Below are 26,741 nucleotides of genomic sequence, written 5' to 3'. Positions count from 1 at the left end.
ACAGGATAACAGGGACAGCCGTCGATAAGTGGGGTCGCTCCCTCTGGGGGTGATTCTCCCGCATATAGGCGGGAGACCTCTCCGCTTTTAGGCAGGGCCTCATCAGTCGGCTAGGGATTTTATCTTCCCAGTTACCCATCCGTCCTTTATAAGAAGAGCCGATAACTACAACACTCATCTATCAGTTCCTGTGGACCTTCCCACTACAAACACGTATATCCTGCTGCGGTACGATATATCTCCGTAAACAGAATAATCATCAAACCGTGAGTGGGACTATTTAGTCCAATTTCGTGCTCCTTATTTGTTTACATACCCTGTGTCTCATTGTGCATAAGTCCACTGTATCTTATATATGCAGCTATCTAAACACTTCTGTGGGACCTATTTTACTACACTATACATATATATATATATATATATATATATATATATATATATATTCATACTGTGAACTTTTTTTTTTTAAATAGAAAATCTGCTAAAAAAGTAAAATTTAGAAATTTCATCTCCATTTTCCTTTAATTCTTGTGGAACACCTAAAGGGTTAATAACGTTTGTAAAATTGGTTTTAAGTAACTTGAGGGGTGTAGTTTCTACAATGGGGTCATTTATGGGGGGTTTCCACTATGCAAGCCCCACAAAGTGACTTCAGACCTGAACTAGTCCTTAAAAAGTGGGTTTTGGAAATTTTCTTAAATAATTTAAGAATTGCTTCTAAACTTCGAAGCCTTGTAATATCCTAAAAAAATAAAATAACAACATTTCCAAAATGATGCCAACATAAAGTAGACATGTGGGGAATGTTATGTAATAAATATTTTATGAGGTATCACTTTCTGTTTTAGAAGCAGAGAAATTGAAAATTTAGAAAAATTGCTAATTTTTTAAAATTTTTGGTAAATTTAGGATTTTTTCATAAATAAAAGGTGATATACACTCACCTAAAGAATTATTAGGAACACCATACTAATACGGTGTTGGACCCCCTTTTGCCTTCAGAACTGCCTTAATTTTACGTGGCATTGATTCAACAAGGTGCTGATAGCATTCTTTAGAAATGTTGACCCATATTGATAGGATAACATCTTGCAGTTGATGGTTTGAGGGATGCACATCCAGGGCACGAAGCTCCCATTCCACCACATCCCAAAGATGCTCTATTGGGTTGAGATCTGGTGACTGTGGGGGCCATTTTAGTACAGTGAACTCATTGTCATGTTCAAGAAACCAATTTGAAATGATTTGAGCTTTGTGACATGGTGCATTATCCTGCTGGAAGTAGCCATCAGAGGGATGGGTACATGGTGGTCATGAAGGGATGGACATGGTCAGAAACAATGCTAAGGTAGCCTGTGGCATTTAAACGATGGCCAATTGGCACTAAGGGGCCTAAAGTGTGCCCAGATAACATCCCCCACACCATTACACCACCACCACCAGCCTGCACAGTGGTAACAAGGCATGATGGATACATGTTCTCATTCTGTTTATGCCAAATTCAGACTCTACTATTTGAATGTCTCAACAGAAATCGAGACTCATCAGACCAGGCAAGATTTTTCCAGTCTTCAACAGTCCAATTTTGGTGAGCTTGTGCAAATTGTAGCCTCTTTTTCCTATTTGTAGTGGAGATGAGTGGTACCCGGTGGGGTCTTCTGCTGTTGTAGCCCACCTTTCTGTCCCATTCTGATATTCAGTTTGGAGTTCAGGAGATTGTCTTGACCAGAACCACAACCCTACATGCGTTGAAGAAACTGCCATGTGATTGGTTGACTAGATAATCGCATTAATGAGAAATAGAACAGGTGTTCCTAATAATTCTTTAGGCGAGTGTATATTGACTCAAATTTATGACTGTCATGAAGTACAATGTGTCACGAGAAAACAATCTCAGAATGGCGTGGATAAGTAAAACTGTTCCAAAGCTATTACCACTTAAAGTGACGCATGTCAGATTTCTAAATTTTGACCTGGACGCTGGGGCATCAATGATCTTTGGTCATGAAAGGGTTAATCACAGAGTGAAGACCAGAAGACATTGGAAAACACAGCACAACAGCGACATAGACCATCAGCAATTCTGGGTGTGGTGTAGCTATCTGTTTCCAGGGACGCTGTGTTTGTCTGTGCTGCAAGTTTTGGGATGAAACAAAGAAAACTGTGTGGCTGGGTTGGAAGACATAAATGATTCAGTGGAATGTGAATGGGTGTGGCTTTGAGTTATAGTTGAGTCGAAAATGTGTGAAGACGGATGGATGGTTTTTAGCAGAGCAGTCAATGCAATTCACATTTTATGTATAAGGGCGTGGTTATGAGCAGTTTGTGAAAAGGAGTACATGAAAATGTGAATGTGTATGGAGTACGATATTTGTTTTCATATAAAATGCGCATTGATAATTTTATTTTTCTTGGAAGTTTTTGCGTTTTTATTGGTGCCAACAGCGTTGATCGAGCTGTACATTATTTTTTTTTTTAAATTGAAGTCAATGAAAAGTTTTTTATGGGCCCTTTGTGTGTTCATGTCTGTATTGTCAGATCTGTTTGTTTCGATGTTTGAAGTTACGTGTTACATGTTAAGTGTTGAGCTTAACATCAGAGCTCTGTTCTTATGGACAGCTGGGACACTACTGACGGACAGAAGGAGGACCACAGCGTCCAACTAAAAGGGATGGACTCAGATGGCTGAGAGTGGGATGAAGGAGAGTAGGATTCATTGACTACACACCATACAAAGCAACCATCAAAGAAGGCAGTACACCTGTATATCAGAAACAATATCCGTTGTCCACAGAGAAAATTTAGGGCTTAAGGCCAATGATCGAGAAATTTTTAAAGAAGGGCATTTTGGAAGAGGTGATTTCACACTTCAGCATTCCCATAAATCTTGTGGCAAAAGCAGATGGTTTATTTCGCTTTGTGCAGGATTTAGGGGCCATCAACAACATCATTGTGCCTATAGCCCCTGTTGTACCTGATGTCACTCAATTATTATCTGCCATCCCAGCAGACGCTGTTTGGTTCAGTGTGAGATCTGAAAAAATGCATTCTTTTCTATCCCAGTTGACAAGAGGACCAAATTGCTTTTTGCTTTTTTCTTTGAGGGACGTCAACTGACCTGGTGCAGAATGCCTCAGGGATATGCTGATTCACCTGTAGTGTACAGCATAGTCCTCCAAGCCACGTTAAAACCATGGTACCACCCCCCAAGGTTCTGTGCTGTTGCAATATGTCAATGTTTTGTTACTGTGTAGCATGTCAGCGGAGGCCAGCATTCAGGATGGTTTATCACTGTTACAATGGTTGTAAAAGAAAATGCAATGGTGTAAAATGCAGGTTGAATACTTGGGCTTTGTCCTCACAAAAGGTGAAAGGAGAATCAGCACAGAAAGAGTCCAGTCTATTGCGGGCCTGGTCACCCCGCACACCAAGAAAGAAATGTTGTTATCTTTCCTTGGTATGATAAACTACTGTAGACAATGGATTCCTGATTGCTCCCATTATGACAATATTTTGAGGCAATCCACTCTGGAAGAAAATCCAGATCTGATTAAATGGTCTTCTGAAATGTACACAGCATTTGATTATCTGAAATGTTCACTCATGTCGAGTTCAGGGCTGGGCCTCCCTGACTATAATATGCCCTTCCACATGTTTGCACACCAAAATTGTAAAACCATGGCGGGTGTACCGACACAAGAACACGGAGGCAAGTTGCGTATTTTTCTCAAAGGCAATGCCCACCCCTGTTCAAGGGATGCCGGCATGTCTGCGCTCTCTTGCAGCCTGTGCTATGATGGTAGAGTTGGCAACTCCTTTCACAATGTGACATTACACCATTTTGCACACCACTCATGATGTTGTAGGCCTACTCAAGGGCATCCACACTCAACACAGCAGGCAACCAAGCTCATTGCACTCACTAGAGCATGTATTCTACAGGTTGACAGACCTGTCACCATCTATACTGAGAGTAGGTACGCACATGGGGTAGTGTGGGACCATGGTATAATTTAGCAGAGGAAAGGATTCACGGCAGCAGAAGGTAAGGATCGTGTCTCACAGGGCAATGCGCTGACAGATAAGGTGGCAAAACGAGTGGCCAAATGCAACCCCACAGGTCCATGTAACCATTGGGAGATGCCATGTCTGGCACCTCCAACCCCTGAGATGTTGCAAATGCTTACTGATCTTCAAAAGGTATGCCACTGAACAGGAACAGCAAGACTGGTGTTATCCAGTATTGCACAAAAATCCTAAGACAGGATTAATCTGCAAAGAGGGGAAGTCATGCATCCCCCAACACAGTGCTTTCATCTTAATAGCACAATTCCATGGAGTAGGACATAACAGCATTGAGATACTAATGGGTAGGCCTTTCCCCCAAACCATGGGCAAAACGCCCCCTGGTAGTGCAGGAAGGAGACTTAGACCTGATCAGAGATGAGTATGTTACTAATCTGATCAAGGTCCTCAGTAACACTGAAAGAAAGTTGCTTGTAAGTCTCCTTCTCTTTCACAGGAACCAACCCACCCATTCCGGGTACGCGATCAGGTGATGGTCAGGATCTTAAAGAAGGGAAAGGAACCAGGAAGCTTCACCTACGGATCACCCACCGAGGTAGTCACGATCACCAGAACAGCAGTCCTCACTGAACAGGCACCCACGTGGATCCACGTCACAAGAATTAAGCTTGTAAAGAAAAGAGAGGTACTAACAGAGGCAGAAAGCCTTGACCTTGAAGAGGAAACAGAAGTGGTACAAACGGGGGCGGACAGCCCCAACCTCCAACTGGGCGAAGTTCTCCCTGAGTTTTGGCAGTTGATTGACAAGGATGACACTTCTGATCACGCTGACAATGATCTCATTGACTTTTCTGACAGATAGTCAACCAGAGGTGGACATAACTAAGAGTGACATTACTACACTCTGGTATAACTCATCAAACACCCACGTTGCCAAATATACCTTTTGTCTGTGTGATTTTATGCCATGTAGGATCTATGGTCTGAGTAGGGGGGAATACTCCCATAAGGCAACTACACCTATTAGAAGGGAGGAAATGAAGGTCTGAAACTTTTTTTTTTTTTTTTTTACAGAGGGACCCTGCACAATAGCTAGGTTGACGTTAACAATGATACCACTAGTCCCAGCAATACGGACACGACACACGAGAGACACTTCCCTACAGCTACCAGAAAATTGTGACTATGATGTGAATCTCCTCTCTAGAGCAAAATACATGAGTTTAGGGGTACCAGGGTTGGCCATATATAACCACAGGACAATATCAAAACTTGCCTGTTTTATGGTAACACAGATAAATGTCACTAGTGCAATTCTGATATACTGCTGGATATACAATCATATAAAAAGGCTATCTTGCAGAATAGGGCAACTATTTACTATTTATTGCTACAACATGATGTAGGATGCTCAGCGTTTGCAAGGATGTGTTGTTTCAATTTATCAGATCACTCCCGTTGAATAAAAGATAAAATAGGCCAACTAGAAGAAATGATTAAACACATAAAACAAGATGTTGACCAAGGATGGTGGGACTGGCTCTGGCTGGATACCTGACTTTGGCCAAATAAGGTATGTCTTAGGAGTGGTACTCGCCATGGTCGCTGCAATAGTGTGTTTCTGCTGTTGTCTACAGTGTGTGCCCTCCCTTCTTGCCAAATGTCAAAAAGTGTCCGAAAGAGGGGTACACTCAACGTTCCTCTATACTCCAGTAGAGATGGAAGAGGCCAACACAACCTCAACAAAGCCTGAGGATTATACTCCTGAAGGGTATAAAAAATATCTAAAGGCTTACAAACAAACTAAGGCAGAAAAGAGAAAGAACCATATAGTATACAATATATAAGGTTCTAAGAGGGGATTGAAGGGATATATGTGACTCCATTTTGTCTGTTCTAACAATATGTATTGTGACAGCATCTTGGTAATGCACTGTTTCAAGTTCCCCCTCTCTGGAATTTGGGAATCTTCCTCTGTCCTTGGACAGTTTCCTGAAATTCCTAAATCTCTAGTAAAAAGAGTCATGCCTTATAAGGTCATTCTGGCTTAATGTGTACCAGCCTATATGTGTCTACACATGATTGGTTAATGATGTTACTATGTAAATTATACTCTCTGCCCTTTAAAAGACTGGACTGGAGGACAATAAAATCAGAGCGAATTTGAACAGACCTGTGTTTTGTTGTATCTGACAAGTTTCTCCTGGTGCCAGAAAAGCTGATCACCGAAGTCCGGTATCAGGGATACCTAGTGAAGAGACGAATTTCCTTACAGTCACTAAGGTGAAAAATGGCTTGGTGTTGAAAGGGTTAACATTGGGGGTCTGAACTGAGGTCTGATTAACATTGGGGGTCTGATTGGGACTCTGAGCCGAGGCCTAATTAACATTGGGGGTCTGATGAAAAAAAAAAAGATATATCTTATTTTCCTCCTCTAAAACCTAGGTGTGTCTTATGAGCAGGTGCATCTTATAGGGCAGTGATGGTGAACCTTTTAGAGACCGAGTGCCCAAAATGCAACCCAAAACCCACTTATTTAATCGCAATTTAACCTGAATACTAATATAGTATATCTTCCTTGTACTTTATTATTTAGCTATAATATCCTGCCTACATTCAATGCGCTGCCTGTGCGGTTGATAGTGTGCCCTGTGCTGATAAATGACAGGAAACACCACTGTTATAGGATTCGAAATATGGTGTATATACACACACACTGAGAAAAATAAGCATTTGATACACTGGTGATTTTGCAAGTCTGTGGAGAGGTCTGTAATTTTATTGTAGGTACACTTCAACTGAGAGAGACAGAATCTAAAAAATCCAGGAATTCACATTGTATGATTTTTAAATATTTAATTTGCATTTTATTGCAGGAAATAAGTATTTAATCACCTACCAACCAGCAAGAATTCTGACTCACAGACCGGTTAGTTTTTCTTTAAGAAGCCCTCCTACTGGGCACTCATTACCTATATTAATTGCACCTGTTTGAACTTGTTACCTGTCCACACACTCGAATCTCTCCACCATGGCCAAGACTAAAGAGCTGTCTAAGGACACCAGGGAGAAAACTCTAGGACCTGCACAAGGCTGGGATGGGCTACAGGAAAATAGGCAAGCAGCTTGGTGAGAAGGCAACAACTGTTGGCGCAATTATTTAGTCCTATCAGATAGAAGCCATAATAGCTCGTGCTTAACTATTTTCTCTGAATTCCTGACCGCTCAAACAGTTAAGCAAAATTCTTGATAACAAATGAGTGTTTATGAGCTGTCAGGAATTCAGATATTAGGTCTACACATGAGATGTGAGGGCTACTAATGGGAGTCTATGTGAACTGAAAGCCACTCTGCAAATACACATAGATCGACATGTGTACAGAGAAAAGGTCTGGAAATTTTTAATAAAGACCAATTGAAAAACTGTTTTGCAACGCCAAATGAGTAGAATGCAATAATATAAAAAATGCTCCCAAATGGTGTCCATAGCCTTTAAGGACACAGCCAATTTTGTTCTTTTCCTTCCTGCCTTTCACATATCATATATTGAAAAATGGGAGAAAGAATCCTTGGGGGTGAATCAGAAAAAAAAAACATTTACGCCCATTTTTGGGGTTTTGTATTTACTGCATTCACTGCGCACATGACAATCTTCTTCTTCGGTTCAGTATGATTATAGCGATTATAAAAACTATTTGGTTTGTTTTACTGCTTTTTAAAAGGATAACATTTAAAAAAAAAAAAAAAAAAAAAAAACATTCTTTGTATCGTCACATTCTGACACCTATAACTTATTTATATTTCATCTACAGAGCTGTTTGAGGGATTGTTTTTCTGCTAGGTTACGTATAGCTTTTTGATCACTATTCAAATAAAAAAAAATTGGGTTGGAGGGGGTATCAAAAATTGAAAAGCAGGCTGCAGCAGTCAAGTGTTGTCTACATGACATTACCACTGCAGTTGGGGGAAACAGAACCCTTCTGGGAGAAGCGGAGTAGAGTTGCAAGATCCGTCAGGCAAGTAATCATCTATTCTTTGTCACAAGACTATCTCCAGATAACTAAATCAGGGTTATCAACTATCTGTAAATTCCTGGACCATCTGTATGATGGAGATAGGCACAAACCTTTTTCAACTGTGAATCCAAATGGAAAGCCTGCTGCTCACATAATGCACACAAGATCAGGCAGACAGCAGAATTTTGATCACATCTTCTGATGTGTAGACTATAGCATCACATGTTTACAAATCTTGATACCCTCTTTTCACCAGGTTTTATGTTGATTTTAATCTTACAATAATGTGAAAATAAATAGTTTTTATATAAACCACTTACCAATGCAGACGGAGCGCATGAAGAAATGCTGAGAGGCCTTCCATGACCAGCAAGATGGCAACAGTCAGCATAGCAAAAAAGGCAAAGATGGGTACAAGAAGGACACTCCCCTTGAAAGTTAACATAGACAATCCAATATTCATCACCATATTCCACAGAACTTCGGACAACTCTGCCAGATAGAAATAGGGGCATAACATGCTGCACATATTAAGATCTTTTATGCAATGAAATTAGTAGTTTGACTCGTCTATATTTTTCAGGTTAACAATCAAAATTTGCTAGAAAATATGCCCATTTCAATACAAAAACAACCATTTATGGAATCTAACCTGCAGTCACTAGATGTCATAATAATAGGACTTCCTTTTATGAAGGTTGGGAAATACTCACGTGCATGAGCCAGGCTGAGTGCCCACAGTCGTAGGTAGGATGCTGTATTGGAGATGCACCCCAGGCAGTACTCTATGGTATGAATCATCTGATGCATAAAAACCTCCCCTGTATCAAACTAAGAAATGAGGAAACAAAAGAAACAATGGATATTAAAGGACTGTCTCACTTCAGCAAATTACATTTATAATGTAGAGAAAGTGAATACATGGCACTTACTAATGTATTGTGATTGTCCATATTACTTCCTTTGCTGGCTAGACAACATTTTCCATCACATTATACAGTGCTCATTTCCATGGTTATGACCACTCTGCAATCCAGCAGCCATGGCCATGTTTCTACAATATATGAAAAGGCGCCAGCCTCTCTGGCGTCTGGGAGCAAAGGAGTACACATAGTACTCTGTAGTGTGCAAACACGACCACTGCTGCTGGACTGTAGGGAGGTCGTAACCATGGAAACTAGCAGTGTCTAATGTGATTGAAAAATTAATCTAGCCAGGAAAAAGCGCCATATAGACAACCACAATATATTAGTAAGTGCCTTGTATTAACTTTGTCCATATGATAAATGCCATTTGCTGAAGTGAGACAACCCCTTTAGGAGTTACGTGAGCATGTTCTAAATAGCACTCAAATGTACATATTCAGATGAAGTTATGTTATGCAACAGAAGTAGGAAAACAATGTATGTACATAGTGCTGTAAACAATGACTAAACCTATAACAACCAGATTCCACCTACAGGTTTTTCTATGAAATGTCGCATGTTATATGATCAAGTTTGTGCATTGTTAAAACACTTCTCATAAGTGGAAGGGCAGTATTAAATCACAGAATATTTTTGTGCCAGAGTGTTGTGCGCAAAAATGTGTGACTTTTCTATGGAGAAAAACATCATAGAGGGCTTCATAAAGTCCCCCAGTGCATTTACAATTCACATTAAAAAAGGATGTGATTGTTCTTTTATGCTATACTATGTGAGGAAATATTAGGATAGAAGATGAAATGCTGAGCTTAAAGAGGACCTTTCATGGTTTTTACTTATTGTAGATAGATACCTTTACTGATGCTGCCATCCTGCCTATTTTTTTAAAATATCGCTCCTGCACCTCGCTGGGCCCCCCTGTAGTTTGGGCGTAGTTTATGAAAAAACTGCGGAGCGCAAGAGAGAGATATTTAAGAAAAACAGGCAGGGTGGCAGCAAGTAAAGGTATTTATCTAGAACAGACATGCTCAACCTGCGGCCCTCCAGCTGTTGCAAAACTACAACTCCCAGCATGCCCGAACAGCCTACAGCTATCAGCCTATACCAGGGCATTGTGGGAGTTGTAGTTTTACAACAGTTGGAGCACCGCAGGTTGAGCATGCCTAATCTAGAATAAGTCAAAACCATTAAAGGTCCTCTTTAATGTCCGATTTTTTTTTTAAAGTTTGATTTAGCATTTTCATGTTACAAGCTGTTTGAAGGGACAGTTTTTCAGCTAAAGCACAACTAAAATAAATAAGGTTAAAAGGTACCTTTTTGCCATCATGTGTCCCTTTTTCCTGCTCATGTTCTGAATGTCCTATATATTGCTCATCATCTCCTGCCAGTAGGCCCCTTCTTTCAACATCCTGGAATACATAGAAAAGCTAAAATATTATGACAAAAATTGAATGATGGAACTCCGTTGCTACTACATGTTTTTATGGCCCTTCCTTTCAGCCAGGGATTTAAAACAAGATCTCACACATTCTGTATACAACTGATTATAGTATGAAAGGCCCAAATACTGTACTGCATTAGTCCATTTGATGCACAGAAAGCAAACATCTACACCGTTTTCCATTTATATATTGGCATAGGCTTGTTTCACATTTGCGTTTGTCAATCTGGCAGGCTGTTAACTATAATAGGGTCACATGGGGATTCGGCCACAATGCGCCAAATAGGCATATGAAAATCATGTATAAATAAATCATTTCAGACTGGTCTATGCCATAAAGTCCCTACCTGTAGCAAGTGCATGCCCCACTTCCCTATCTGCTCTAGTGGACCAGACACAAAGTATAACTGTTCTTTTGGTTTAAAAAGTCTTTTAAAAGTTACTAAGCGTTACCAAGGAGAGTTTGTCTTCAGTCTTTAGTGCATTACTGAGAACTAAAGATGCCTGTGTGTAACAATTCAGATACATAGAGCGATGGGCAGTGATGGCTAGGGCACACATCCATAGTCAGGGACTAAGGCAGTGAAAAGAGACAGCAGGTAACCTCTGCATATTAAACGCAGGTGTCTTCTGCAGACAGAACAGAGATTCTCCTCTTGCTAAGAAGACTCTTGATACCCTATTTTCTAGTAGAAAGAAACATCTTTCCCTAATAAAGTACATTACGAAAATGCTAAATGGGGTTTCCCATGACTAATGCAAAAAAATGAAAGTCAGAGATGATATAGTGCCTGACAATCTCTTGATAACAAAGCTAGAACCAGCCCTGTACCTAATATGTATCCAGAGATCCAACATTCATTGCTCTGCTAGATTTATATCAAGCTGACAGCTCAAGGGTAGTGTATTTTCTGCTGCAGCTAACAGGGGCATGTCTCTGCTCTCCCTATCACATCTCAAGAGGCGATTAAGGGATGAAACTGAGCATGTGCGGCCATCTCAGTGAGCAGGACAAGGAAATAAGAAAAAAAAAACAGCAGGTGGCATTGTACAGATACATTTTATTGAATAGCAGTGGCTATGCTAAATTTTTTATTACATGAAATTACAACAGGATTCATATCCAGGTGCTGGTTTTAAAACTGTATTTTTCATGGGACAACTTCTTTAACAAAATATTGTGACAGTTAACAGTTAAGAAAGCTTTGTACTAAAGGAGCGTTCATTACAAATAGCATGCTTATCATACCATACCATACCTGTCCCCCATGCCTCTGGTTGTTTTTCTTTTTGCGGTGTTGAATATAGAGACAGATTGGGTCTCCCAGGAGAAGAACTGGAACACACAGTAGAGCTATAACCACCAGCACCATCTGAACAATTTGCTGTAAAATTTATATATTTTTGAGGATTTAGAAACAGGTTTTCAAGATATAATATAATTCCATAAATGCTACTAAGCTTCCCCACTGCTTGCTCAGAAAGCACTGCAGTTTCAATATATTATATCACTACACAAGCAAAATAAAATACACATTTTAATGATCAATTTGGGCATTGGGAAATGGCTTCAAGTCCCAGAATTCTATTTCAATATATTAACTACTCTAATATTCCATCATTAATTATGGAGTCCAGAAACTGATTTTAAGAGTGATCTTAACCCCTACAATTTAGTACATTGGTGGTGACCTAAAGATACAGTTCACTGGTGTTTTACAGAATTACCATACTATATGCCTATTTGCCAACACTATAGAAGGTATGGTAGAGGTCATGCCCATAGCTGTGTAGGTTAAACTCACTTGTCCATGGTATAGATCTCTGTTGGTTTCATTCTTGGTGAACAGGAACATGTCAATAAAATGAATGAGAAGACTCGGTGCACTCTGAGCCTCTGTTATATCAAAGGCAAACCATTTGTAGAAAATCATGAATACCAAATACCCAAAGAGGCAGAGGAGGAACAGGAGCTCAGGCACAGACACCACAAAAATGCGATACTTCTGTTTGAAGTGACTGTAAGAGAGCAGACAAACCAAAATGTATTCATTAACCAAGACCCCTCAGAAGTCACTGGTTTGTGGAGACACACTTGACAGCCGTTCTCAATAACCTAGCCTGTGCTTAAGGGAATCTGTCACCATGATCTTGGACTAGGTTTTATTTTCCTACTTCTCTTCATTCCCCCCACTGTCAGGATTTAAAGCTACGCTGAAATAAATCATCTGGACTGTGTATTTCAGCACAGATTTGATTGCTGATAGAGGTGGAATGGGGAAGGGGGGGCTCAGTAGGAAAATTAAAAATTGTGTTCTGAAACCCTTGAATGCCATACTTGACATGTATTACTGCAGATAATAGTCCAGAATTGTGGTGGCAGATTCCCTTTAGTGATACACTTCTCAACAGTTTTCATGTGAGGGTCGCAGTGATCTCATGTTTCTTTATACATATCAAGTACCACTTATTTGGATTCCAAGGTGGGATGGGGAGTAATGCTTACATGTAGTTGAAGATGCTTAAACAGACTCCAAAGGACATGTGACAAACCCCCAAAATGACAGACATTTTCATTTTAAAGGAGTTTAAAAAAGTGAGGCGGTTTGAGGCAAGACTCCAGATCTGAAATAAATTTAATTAAAACACCATTAATTATTATGTACATAAAAAAATGATGTTTTTACTATACAAAAAAAGTTTTACTACAAAATTAATTTGTATGTCAAGTATCACGCAGTCCAGAATTAACTAAAAATATTGTATAGTGTCTTTCTGAAAACTATCAAGCTGATCATATTGTGAAAAGGAGCTGTTGATATACCGTAGGTTTGCCTAAACAGCTACGATGGCTAAAGAAACTATGTACGGTACTATGTATGCATTTTAATGGACGAACACAATCCTTTACAGCAGAGAACTGTGCCCCTCACCTTCCTTTATCAGTATAACCCACTGCACTCAGGAATGTAACAAGGGGCTATCAAAACCAGACAATGATAGTAGTGAAATCTAGGATATACTGTTATAGCTTATAAAATAGTGCCAAATATTTCTCCCACTAAATTAATTTAAAAGTAGAAAATGTATTTTTTTTTTAAATCAAGTTATTTTTATTTTAAAAAATTCCATTCGTACTGATAGACATACATCAAATATACATTGACATAAACAAGTAGAAGACCCAACTTGGGCACATTAATACACAAATTACAAACTTAGAAGAGTATAACCCCCCCCCCCCCCCTAACCTGCACCACACCACAATGTCAGCTCATTTTTCTCCTCCACACACCTTGAGAAACAACTACCTCTGTTTCCACTATACCCCGTTCATCCGTAACATCCCATTATCGTGTTACACTTCACCATAATATAGGCATCCACCCCAGTTGCAAGGACAGAAGACGTCCAGTGGGTAGTCCTGGCGTTCTCAACCATGGTTCCCATATAGACTCAAACTTCTTACTCATACCTCTTTTAAAGTATACCCCCCCTTTCATGTCTAATTATCACATTCATATGCGCAATAAATTCCTCCTTAGTTGGTACTGTAGTGCTTATCCAGTATTTGGCTATTCATTTCCTAGCTTGATACAGTGTTCTACTAATGCCAATATTGAGATCGGTTGTGGATTCGTCTTTTAACAAGCCCAATACACATATCAAAGGATCTACTGGAATTTTGATCCTGAACACCTGAAAATGTTATGAGGTTTAATAGATTCTCAGATCAATATTTTATTTCTGATTGGAATACCAGACCTCTCTGTGTTGTAGGTCATTTCATGGTCCTTTAAAAGGCCATCTAAATAGAAAACTCTAGCACAATGTAGCATCAAGATTTCAGACGTTTATTGCATAGGTGGCTGTACGGTTAGCACATACTTTTCTACTTAGAGCATCTTCCATCATCTTCCAAACTTCTTCTAGCGGCACCAGTTTGAAAAAGGCCACACTGGACGAAAAGTCACAAGAGTTGTACAGCCACCTACCTAATAAACGTTTGAAATCTTGATGCTACATTGTGCTGGAGTTTTCTATTTATTTGTCCAACGGGGTGTTAACCCGACTCCAAGCAAAAGCGGAGTGCCACAAAGTTTCTTTAAATGCCCATCTGTCAGAAGATTTGTACCTATAAAACTGGCTGACCTGTTGCATGTGCGCTTGGCAGCTGAAGACATCTGAGTTAGTCCCATGTTCATATATACCCATATTACTGAGAAAAATAATGTGTAATACAGACGTGGACAAAATTGTTGGTACCCTTTGGTCAATGAAAGAAAAAGTCACAATGGTCACAGAAATAACTTTAATCTGACAAAAGTAATAATAAATTAAAATTCTATAAATGTTAACCAATGAAAGTCAGACATTGTTTTTCAACCATGCTTCAACAGAATTATGTAAAAAAATAAACTCATGAAACAGGCATGGACAAAAATGATGGTACCCCTAACTTAATATTTTGTTGCGCAACCTTTTGAGGCAATCACTGCAATCAAACGCTTCCTGTAACTGTCAATGAGACATCTGCACCTCTCAGCAGGTATTTTGGCCCACTCCTCATGAGCAAACTGCTCCAGTTGTGTCCGGTTTGAAGGGTGCCTTTTCCAGACTGCATGTTTCAGCTCCTTCCAAAGATGCTCAATAGGATTGAGGTCAGGGCTCATAGAAGGCCACTTTAGAATAGTCCAATTTTTTCCTCTTAGCCATTCTTGGGTGTTTTTAGCGGTGTGTTTTGGGTCATTGTCCTGTTGCAAGACCCATGACCTGCGACTGAGACCAAGCTTTCTGACACTGGCTAGTACATTTCTCTCTAGAATTCCTTGATAGTCTTGAGATTTCATTGTACCCTGCACAGATTCAAGACACCCTGTGCCAGACGCAGCAAAGCAGCCCCAGAACATAACAGAGCCTCCTCCATGTTTCACAGTAGGGACAGTGTTCTTTTCTTGATATGCTTCATTTTTTCGTCTGTGAACATACAGCTGATGTGCCTTGGCAAAAACTTCGATTTTTGTCTCATCTGTCCACAGGACATTCTCCCAGAAGCTTTGTGGCTTGTCAACATGTAGTTTGGCATATTCCAGTCTTGCTTTTTTATGATTCGTTTTCAACAATGGTGTCCTCCTTGGTCGTCTCCCATGTAGTCCACTTTGGCTCAAACAACGACGGATGGTGCGATCTGACACTGATGTTCCTTGAGCATGAAGTTCACCTTGAATCTCTTTAGAAGTCTTTCTAGGCTCTTTTGTTACCATTCGGATTATCCGTCTCTTAGATTTGTCATCAATTTTCCTCCTGCGGCCACGTCCAGGGAGGTTGGCTACAGTCCCATGGATCTTAAACTTATGAATAATATGTGCAACTGTACTCACAGGAACATCTAGTTGCTTGGAGATGGTCTTATAGCCTTTACCTTTAACATGCTTGTCTATAATTTTCTTTCTGATCTCTTGAGACAGCTCTTTCCTTTGCTTCCTCTGGTCCATGTCGAGTGTGGTACACACCATATCACCAAACAACACAGTGATTACCTGGAGCCATATATATAGGCCCAATGGCTGATTACAAGGTTGTAGACACCTGTGATGCTAATTAGTGGACACACCTTGAATTAACATGTCCCTTTGGTCACATTATGTTCTGTGTTTTCTAGGGGTACCATCATTTTTGTCCATGCCTGTTTCATGAGTTTATTTTTTTACATAATTCTGTTGAAGCATGGTTGAAAAACAATGTCTGACTTTCATTGGTTAACATTTATAGAATTTTAATTTATTATTACTTTTGTCAGATTAAAGTTATTTCTGTGACCATTGTGACTTTTTCTTTCATTGACCAAAGGGTACCAACAATTTTGTCCACGTCTGTATATGCAAGTGAGTCTCTAGGAGCAACAAGGGCATTGCCATTACACTTAGAGGCTCTACTTTCTCTGCAACAACAGTTTGGAGGGGGTCCAACTCTCGGCACCTCCACCGATCAGCTGTTCAAAGAGACCGCTGCCCTCTGTGAGCACTCTGGCCTAGATGCCATACACCATACATCAGTCACGTGGCCCAGACACATCTCAGTCCCATTCAATTGTACAGATGTGTGCATCGATCAATAGAAATGAGCAGGTCAGTGTGCCAGTTGTAAAAAATGTGGATAGCACACGGATGAAAAATACAATTGTGTACATGAGGCTTTATACATACTAATACCGAATGAAGTCATAAAAATCATATAAATGGTCCCAGAACTCAGACTCTCCCCTAAATGCTATGCTTCAGACCCATAGCTTTTCAAGGTAACAGATAGTTGGATTCTGCAATCATATTCCCGTTCATCTGTCTTTTACTTCCTGTTAATATACATTCAATCGGTTATCAAGGAGCAGTGAACAGCAATGGATGGAGATCCCATAGAGACACAAAATGTTAGGGCATTTTCAAGACCATTTGTTGCTTTATTTTAGAAGCACTGGAGCAACATAAAATTTGTTTGCAAATATGCAGCTATATGAAAAAAGGTACAAAAAGGAGATTTTCTTACCGGATCAATGCCAAAAGGGTATACTGCTGTGAAGACATTGGTAATGTTGGGATCTAGTGGAGCAGACGTGGATGTAGACAAGAACTCACGTCTGTTATTTAAAGAAATAGTTTTAAAAAAAATAATAATAATTGTGCAGGCTTTTGAATATGTACAGATAGCAAACAGCCTACTTACGTCCAGTTCTTTTCTTTTGCCATTGCAGCAACACTCCAGCCTGATGGAAAAATCACCGTTGCTCGGCTGAAACACTCATTGTACACAAAACCTGTGTATACAGATAACAGTCCCATCAATAGGACCAGGTAACGACCACCAAAGCACATGGAAAAAATCTGCAAAGATCATGAAATTACAGATTAGGGGTCTTCTTTACAAGACTGCACCACCTTCCCATGATGCTTCGTCATACCTCATTCTCTGAGTTTTTAAGTTTTGGGTTGTCCTCACCAAGAACCAACCAAAGAGCAAATAGGGACATGAGAAGTCCATGACCTACATCTCCAAACATCACCGCAAACAGGAACGGGAATGTTATAATTGTGTAGAGGGCTGAAATAAGATTAAGAGGAACCTTATTAGTACAAATAAAGTAACTGGCAGTCAACAAAAACATAGGGGGTCATTTATGACCAGATATATGCCACTTGTGTCGTATACGGTATATCTGGCGTAGATTCTGTCACACGCCACAATGCGGCAGAATCTGTGACTTCTTCCCCGCTCACACCAGGTCTAAAAAAGTGGGCGTGGCGTGGGCAGGGAAGGGCCAGCATAGAAAATTGTCTAAATATAAGACAGCAAGGAAACTGTCTTACATTTAGAATTGGCGCTCAATGCGCCAAAGTTATGAAGAGGCTGGCGCCTCTATATAACTTCGGAGATCCACCGCCAGCTATAGGGCTTATTAAGACCAGCGTCTAAAATGCCGGTCTTGATAAATGTGGCCCATAGGGATTATTCATAATGTGAATTGACCTACTGACCATAATGGGTCAGTGTTCAGTCTATCTTTTCTACACTTACAGACCTCGAAATTGGCCATCTGAAAATGGATTTGAGTGGAGATTACTACTAATAATAATTTCCTATGTGAGCAGTCTCAGACTTTATCTCTACAGAGTTCACTTCAAATCAGTCAGCTGAAATCTATATATAAACAACCCTTCGTAAAACCTCTAAATCTAATCATTGAAGTACAGTATACTCACCAGGGTTAACTTCTTGGTAACTGGCTATGCCGTACGCATCCACAATTCCTTGAAATCCAGAAGTGAACTTGTTGGTGCGAATTAAAGTAGGAGGACTGACAGAACAGGGAATCTGTTGACAAAATGATTCTCCACCCCCGCCACTGTGCATCTAGAAAAGCATTCTTTGTGTCATCAACTTATACGTAAAACATTGAGGGCAAGTGCAGAGATACTGGAATCTGGCCAAGGGTTCAGGTACTTCAATGTCACATAAAAGTGAGATGCCAAAAAACACTAATGCAAATAAATTTTTTGTTTTCAACAAAAAAGGCTCAGCAGAATAATACTGTTATGATTTAATATATATAACATGTGTCCCAACCAGACAAATCCTTCTCAAAAGTAAGTTGTGGGTCCACCAGCTGAAACATAAGCTGCTGGTGGTAACTGCTGCAAGGAGATATGTAGCTTTAACACAAATTGGATGAGAATGGCATACGTAGCCATGACTGCCCATGTTCTGCACAGAGGTTGCTGCTTTATAGTATCTTTCCTCCCTAGCTAAAAGAGTGAGGAAAAATAGGTTTTCTGTGCAGGGGTTGTTAGAGTTGGATAACACCATGAAATCTGCGGAAGCATTGCATTTTTAACCAAAGAAAGACAAGCAACTGTATAGATGTCTGTGTCCTGCACCCATGCGACTGTCCCATTCTTCCAAACTGGAATTGCAGAAATTCAAGTACACGCTGCAGATACGGAAAATTTCTGCAACTAACCTGCTGAACATATTTTTAGTATGACTGGAGGAGGAAGTGCTTCTGAATAAATTATTATGCTCCCGGAGTCAAAACCATAATCACAAATTCCCCAAGGGGAGTAAGAAGGGAGCTAAAATATAACCTTTACTTGCATTAATTTAAAAAAAGAACATAGCATCACAGTCAGTAGACAATATATACAGACGTGGACAAAATTGTTGGTACCCTTTGGTCAATGAAAGAAAAAGTCACAATGGTCACAGAAATAACTTTAATCTGACAAAAGTAATAATAAATTAAAATTCTATAAATGTTAACCAATGAAAGTCAGACATTGTTTTTCAACCATGCTTCAACAGAATTATGTAAAAAAATAAACTCATGAAACAGGCATGGACAAAAATGATGGTACCCCTAACTTAATATTTTGTTGCGCAACCTTTTGAGGCAATCACTGCAATCAAACGCTTCCTGTAACTGTCAATGAGACATCTGCACCTCTCAGCAGGTATTTTGGCCCACTCCTCATGAGCAAACTGCTCCAGTTGTGTCCGGTTTGAAGGGTGCCTTTTCCAGACTGCATGTTTCAGCTCCTTCCAAAGATGCTCAATAGGATTGAGGTCAGGGCTCATAGAAGGCCACTTTAGAATAGTCCAATTTTTTCCTCTTAGCCATTCTTGGGTGTTTTTAGCGGTGTGTTTTGGGTCATTGTCCTGTTGCAAGACCCATGACCTGCGACTGAGACCAAGCTTTCTGACACTGGCTAGTACATTTCTCTCTAGAATTCCTTGATAGTCTTGAGATTTCATTGTACCCTGCACAGATTCAAGACACCCTGTGCCAGACGCAGCAAAGCAGCCCCAGAACATAACAGAGCCTCCTCCATGTTTCACAGTAGGGACAGTGTTCTTTTCTTGATATGCTTCATTTTTTCGTCTGTGAACATACAGCTGATGTGCCTTGGCAAAAACTTCGATTTTTGTCTCATCTGTCCACAGGACATTCTCCCAGAAGCTTTGTGGCTTGTCAACATGTAGTTTGGCATATTCCAGTCTTGCTTTTTTATGATTCGTTTTCAACAATGGTGTCCTCCTTGGTCGTCTCCCATGTAGTCCACTTTGGCTCAAACAACGACGGATGGTGCGATCTGACACTGATGTTCCTTGAGCATGAAGTTCACCTTGAATCTCTTTAGAAGTCTTTCTAGGCTCTTTTGTTACCATTCGGATTATCCGTCTCTTAGATTTGTCATCAATTTTCCTCCTGCGGCCACGTCCAGGGAGGTTGGCTACAGTCCCATGGATCTTAAACTTATGAATAATATGTGCAACTGTACTCACAGGAACATCTAGTTGCTTGGAGATGGTCTTATAGCCTTTACCTTTAACATGCTTGTCTATAATTTTCTTTCTGATCTCTTGAGACAGCTCTTTCCTTTGCTTCCTCTGGTCCATGTCGAGTGTGGTACACACCATATCACCAAACAACACAGTGATTACCTGGAGCCATATATATAGGCCCAATGGCTGATTACAAGGTTGTAGACACCTGTGATGCTAATTAGTGGACACACCTTGAATTAACATGTCCCTTTGGTCACATTATGTTCTGTGTTTTCTAGGGGTACCATCATTTTTGTCCATGCCTGTTTCATGAGTTTATTTTTTTACATAATTCTGTTGAAGCATGGTTGAAAAACAATGTCTGACTTTCATTGGTTAACATTTATAGAATTTTAATTTATTATTACTTTTGTCAGATTAAAGTTATTTCTGTGACCATTGTGACTTTTTCTTTCATTGACCAAAGGGTACCAACAATTTTGTCCACGTCTGTATATACAGTACAGACCAAAAGTTTGGACACACCTTCTCATTCAAAGAGTTTTCTTTATTTTCATGACTATGAAAATTGTAGATTCACACTGAAGGCATCCCAACTATGAATTAACACATGTGGAATTATATACATAACAAGAAAGTGTGAAACAACTGAAAATGTCATATTCTAGGTTCTTCAAAGTAGCCACCTTTTTCTTTGATTACTGCTTTGCACACTGTTGGCATTCTCTTGATGAGCTTCAAGAGGTAGTCACCTGAAATGGTTTTCACTTCACAGGTGTGCCCTGTCAGGTTTAATAAGTGGGATTTCTTGCCTTATAAATGTGGTTGGGACCATCAGTTACGTTGTGGAGACACAGCCGATAGTCCTACTGAATAGACTGTTAGAATTTGTATTGTGGCAACAAAAAAGCAGCTAAGTAAAGAAAAATGAGTGGCCATCATTACTTTAAGAAATTAAGGTCAGTCAGTCCGAAAAATTGGGAAAACTTTAAAAGTGTCCCCAAGTGCAGCCACAAAAACCATCAAGCGCTACAAAGAAACTGGCTCACATGCGGACCGCCCCAGGAAAGGAAGACCAAGAGTCACCTCTGCTGCGGAGGATATGTTCATCCGAGTCACCAGCCTCAGAAATCGCAGGTTAACAGCAGCTCAGATTAGAGACCAGGTCAATGCCACACGGAGTTCTAGCAGCAGACATCTCTAGAACAACTGTTAAGAGGAGACTTTGTGAATCAGGCCTTCATGGTAGAATATCTGCTAGGAAACCACTGCTAAGGACAGACAACAAGCAGAAGAGACTTGTTTGGGCTAAAGAACACAAGGAATGGACATTAGACCAGTGGAAATCTGTGCTTTGGTCTGATGAGTCCAAATTTGAGATCTTTGGTTCCAACCACCGTGTCTTCTGCGACGCAGAAAAGGTGAACGGATGGACTCTACATGCCTGGTTCCCACTGTGAAGCATGGAGGAGGAGGTGTGATGGTGTGGGGGTGCTTTGCTGGTGACACTGTTGGGGATTTATTCAAAATTGAAGGCATACTGAACCAGCATGGCTACCACAGCATCTTGCAGCGGCATGCTATTCCATCCGGTTTGCGTTTAGTTGGACCATCATTTATTTTTCAACAGGACAATGAGCCCAAACACACCTCCAGGATGTGTAAGGGCTATTTGACCATGAAGGAGAGTGATGGGGTGCTGCGCCAGATAATCTGGCCTCCACAGCCACCGGACCTAAACCCAATTGAGATGGTTTGGGGTGAGCTGGACCGCAGAGTGAAGGCAAAAGGGCCAACAAGTGCTAAGCATCTCTGGGAACTCCTTCAAGACTGTTGGAAGACCATGTCAGGTGTGACTACCTCTTGAAGCTCATCAAGAGAATGCCAAGAGTGTGCAAAGCAGTAATCAAAGCAAAGGGTGGCTACTTTGAAGAACCTAGAATTTGACATATTTTCAGTTGTTTCACACTTTTTTGTTATGTATATAATCCCACATGTGTTAATTTATAGTTTTGATGCCTTCAGTGTGAATCTACAATTTTCATAGTCATGAAAATAAAGAAAACTCTTTGAATGAGAAGGTGTGTCCAAACTTTTGGTCTGTACTGTATATTATTCAAAAATGAAATCAGAACGATCTTAAAAAATAAATAAATCATCAGATATACCCGTAAACAGTAGGCCGAATGTGGGTTAGGGCTCAGAATGTCAGGTACCTTGGTATAGTCGCTGGGTAGTTCAGTGTACAGACACAGTAGGGAATCAATTTCCCTAGTTATCCCGATGCAAGGGGAGGGGGCATTGCTGATGCAACCCTACCTGTCTATACAGAGTACTTGCCCCGCGCCGGTGGAGCAGCTCTATACACCCCAGGTGCAGCTGCCAGGGTGCATACAGCTACTTCACTTAGTGGGGTGCACCGTTCCAAAGGGACCACTGATGTTCCACCGATTTGTCCTTTTGGTCCACTGACCTAAGGATGTATTTTCACCTTATTGGATTACCTCCCCTGATAAGAAATAATTTAAAAGGTGACACGTCGGGAACTATCCTTTAGGGCACAATAGGGATGCCGTCCAATCCTAGGCTCAGGTATCCGTAGGGTTACATCAGCAATGCCCCTTCCCCTTGCATAGGGATAACTTGGGAAATTCATTCCCTACTGTGTCTGCACACTGAACTGCCCAGTGACTATACCAAGGTACCCGACCTGACATTCTGAGCCCTAACCCACGTTGGGCCTACTGTTTAGGGGTATATCTGATTTGGTAAGGTTGTTCCGAATTCATTTTTGAATAATATATATGTATATTGTCTACTGACTGTGGTCTTATGTTCTTATGACTGGAGGAGTCATACTAACTTTTTAAAGTTTTGGGTGGAGGAGTGCTCTAAGAAATATACATTTTCAGTTTCTTGTTGATAATATGTTCTCACCGATGCTTGAGCCAGCGCTCCCTGGAGCATGGGCAGATCGGACACTGGACACCACACTTCACCTATCAGGCATCGTTCCCGCACACTGCATAAGTTCAGAATCTGATAGATATGCTTCATCTTCCTCACACTGACTCTCCAGGGATGCAAGGCTAAAGCAGCTCGATTCAGCACTTGAGTCAGGAACCCCTCAGTTTGGGACAGCACCTGTGGTGGAACATTAGATGCCAAGTATTTATATTTTCAGTGCATTCAGTTTTTAGTTGGTATTGAAAACATCAGCTTGTAGAACATTCCACATTACCATTCTGCAGTTGAATGTTAAATGCCAAAAAGGGAACATTGTTCCTTCTACCAAAAAGATGTGCAGAGACCCATCAGTGTCATCATTAGACTGGGAGCTTGAATGCCCCTGTATTCTATTTAAAGGGGGTCCGTCACCTCTCCTGACAGGTCTGTTTTAGTAACTACTTGCATTCTTCATGTAAAAAAAAACGTTTTATGCAGACTGCTGGCAATTTATTTATAAACATTTAGTAGGAATTGCACAACAGAAATAGGAAATTATGATTTGCACTTGTTATTTCATGGGGAATGCAAGTAGTTGCTAAAATAGATCTGTCAGAGAGGTGGCAGGTCCTCCCTAACCCCTTAATGACCATTTCTTTATTATTTTTTACGGCAGTCTAACTGGCCAGAAGTGCTGCTAGGGGGATAGGAGTCTTCCTTGCAGTAAAGAGCAGCATCTCAGCTCTCATATGACAGTTGGGCTCCTACTCTAACATTCTGGATTGGTAAAGAAAAAAAAAGGAAGAATTAAGTACAAGATTTCTCACATTCCTCTCCCGTTCTCTGGAACTCGCTACCCCAGCACATCAGACTCTCACCCAACATCCAAACCATCAAAAGCAAGGCTACTTTCACACTGGCATTTTGGCTTTCCATTTGTGAGATCTGTTCAGGGCTCTCACAAGCGGTCCAAAAGGATCCGCTCAGAATGCATCAGTTTGACTACATTCTGCTTTGGAGGTGGACACCAAAATGGTGCTTGCAGCGTTTTGGTGTCTGTCTGACGAAAATGAGCCAAACGAATCCATTCTGACACACAATGCAAGTCAATGGGGACAGATCAGTTTTCAATGGCACAATCTGGCACCATAGAAACATAGAATGTGTCGGCAGATAAGAACCATTTTGCCCATCTAGTCTGCCCAATAACTGATCTGATAGAAAACTGATCTGTCCTCCATTGACTTTCAATGGTGTTCAAAATGGATCCGTCTTGGCTATGTTAAAGATAATACAAACGGATTCGTTCTGAACGGATGCAGACGGTTGTATTATCTGAACGGATCTGTCTGTGCTGATCCATGACGGATCCGCACCAAACTCGAGTGTAAAAGTAACCTAACCTGAAAACACACCTCTTCAGGAAAGTCTACCAGCTGCAATTAGCATGCTGCCAGCACACAGCCAGATGAGCGGCTTTTACCTTCACCTACTGTGTCTTTCTTTAGAAGATTGTAAGCTCTCGCAGGCAGGGTCCTCTTCCCCTCTGGACCAGTCTGTTACTAAGGTCATGCACATTGTAAATGTATACCCCATATTAGATGTACGGCAGCATGGAATTATTGGCGCTTTCAAATAATAATGCTTGTTGTTTTTTTGCATATTCACAAAAAAAAAAAAAAACTATCAAAAAGTGTTATGTACCCCAAAATATACCAATGAAAACTACAAGTTGCACTCACCGTAAAATCTTTTTCTTTTACGTTTATTGGGGGACACAGGCATTGACCATGGGTATAGCTGTTGCTGCTAAGAGGCGGACACTAAGCACACAAAGTGTAAGCTCCTCCCTCCAGCTATATCCGTTTAGTGCAAAAGCAGTAGGAGAAGCCAGACATAAGAAAATCACATTATGTGCAAACCCAGAACCAAACAGCCCCGAAAAGGGGGTGGGAGATGTCGCCGCCCCCCCCCCCCCCCCCCCCTCCGTCTCATTAGGGGACACAGGCATTGACCATGGGATGTTCCAGAGCAGTCCCTGGGGGTGGGCTTAACTACAACCCCCCTGCCAAACAGAGAACAGCTGTTTGCAAAACTCTACGCCCCAAAGAAGCGTCAGAAGATGCAAAGGTGTGCACCCTGTAAAACTTAGAAAAAGTATGCCGCCTTGAACACCTGAAGGGCCGAAACCCAAGAGGCTCCCACTGCCCGAGCGGAAAGATGCCACATTCCGGTTCTTCTGTAGGAAGCAATGGGTCCGGAGCTGAGCCACTTGATGGCGGCGCAGTACATGCAAAGCAGAAAGAGTCTGACTGAGGGGATGGAAATTTTGCGTGACATGATGCGCAGGCAAAATTACCCACCAACGGGACCGCCTGCTTCGGGACCTGGGTTCAGACATAATAACACCCCCATCACCCCAATGAGGCAAATGGGAAGGTTAGGCCCTGCAAGAAGGGACAAACAACACTTGCAGCCCGTTTCCCTCCAAACGCCAGTCAGACCCTCAATTCCCGCCAGGAGCTTTAAAAATCCTGCCACTGACGTGGGAGCGGGAAGAACACACGCCCTTCCCCCGCCAAAGAAAATGGTGCCGGCTCCAGTGCCCGTCCAGCCTCCCGGTCCACGCCCCCGTCGGGAAGCCTACAGTCGCAGGCTGCACAGAAACCGGGGCCTCGAATAATAATGGACCAGGCTGCCCCAGAACCAAGCCGACGCGCCGACATAGGAAATTGTGCTTCATCAGGACAACCCCGCCCCCTGCACTCCCGATGTGCTCCAGAGGACGCCGTCAGCCCGGGAAGCCGCAGCAGATGCGCGGCGTGTACAAAGTAGCAGCGTCCCAGTTATGTTAACCCTTAAAGGAGATTGCTGCCCCAAGTCACACGTGGGGGAGGAGGGAATACTGGCCGGGGTCGTGGAGGGGGTCCCGGAGGGGGCCACTGAGAGGGGCACTGGAGGTGGTACTGAAGGGAGGATGGAGGGGAGCACTGCTCCTACTCACCTGTCCGACGTCTTCTGCACGCGATTCCAGCCGGATCACAAACTTCGGTGTGCGGCCCCTTGGTGAGGGACGCTACACCGGAACAGAGGGGACTTTCGCTGGGGTGGCCGTGGTGATGTGCTTGCTGGCAGGAGAGAGAGGTTTATAAGGGACTTCTGGTCTTCCTTTTCTTCTAGAGAGCGGGAACGAGCAGGTGTTTTGGTTGGCCCCCTGGTCTGCCGTCTCCTAGGTGGGAGTGCAGGCAGTTTTTACACAGACTGCCTGAAGCTTCCCGCTAGAAAAAAAGAGCAACAAAATGAGTAAATCAGCAGACCTGAAACGCAGGAAGGTCTGCATTCTACAGACACTAGGCTAAAAACTGATTAGCTTGGTCCCTGCAGGAAGGGATATAGCTGAAGAGGGAGGAGCTTACACTTTGTGTGCTTAGTGTCCGCCTCCTAGCAGCAACAGCTATACCCCATGGTCAATGCCTGTGTCCCCCAATGAGACGGATAAGAAATCAAGCCTCTACACACGTGTAGAATCAAAAATAAAAAAGGTTACGAATC

General features: G+C 41.5%; 1 protein-coding gene across 5 annotated transcripts in view; it reads right to left on the bottom strand.

Annotated features, from left to right (window-relative positions):
* Positions 1-26,741, bottom strand: part of LOC122939835 (V-type proton ATPase 116 kDa subunit a3-like) — a 122,017-nt gene that overhangs the window by 75,106 nt on the left and 20,170 nt on the right. For 4 of the 5 annotated variants that reach the window (XR_006390178.1, XM_044296017.1, XM_044296018.1 and 1 more), the window contains exons 9-19: positions 23,181-23,387; positions 18,161-18,311; positions 17,362-17,501; positions 17,127-17,284; positions 16,950-17,040; positions 12,913-13,031; positions 12,212-12,425; positions 11,666-11,791; positions 10,279-10,374; positions 8,756-8,873; positions 8,363-8,534 (exon numbers count right to left, since the gene is read on the bottom strand). Coding sequence is in view for 4 of the 5 variants with exons in the window: in XM_044296017.1 (XP_044151952.1) it covers positions 8,363-8,534; positions 8,756-8,873; positions 10,279-10,374; positions 11,666-11,791; positions 12,212-12,425; positions 12,913-13,031; positions 16,950-17,040; positions 17,127-17,284; positions 17,362-17,501; positions 18,161-18,311; positions 23,181-23,387 (1,592 nt within the window). In the remaining variant the exon portion in view is untranslated. Of the gene's footprint in view, positions 1-8,358; positions 8,535-8,755; positions 8,874-10,278; positions 10,375-11,665; positions 11,792-12,211; positions 12,426-12,912; positions 13,032-16,949; positions 17,041-17,126; positions 17,285-17,361; positions 17,502-18,160; positions 18,312-23,180; positions 23,388-26,741 lie in introns of those variants that run through there. The other variant, XM_044296020.1, reaches the window with a different exon arrangement.

Source organism: Bufo gargarizans, chromosome 6 (assembly GCF_014858855.1).
Source record: "Bufo gargarizans isolate SCDJY-AF-19 chromosome 6, ASM1485885v1, whole genome shotgun sequence".
NCBI classification, from domain to species: domain Eukaryota; kingdom Metazoa; phylum Chordata; class Amphibia; order Anura; family Bufonidae; genus Bufo; species Bufo gargarizans.
The sequence above is the reverse complement of the archived record's forward strand: the minus strand, read 5'-3'. Positions and strand labels throughout refer to the sequence as shown.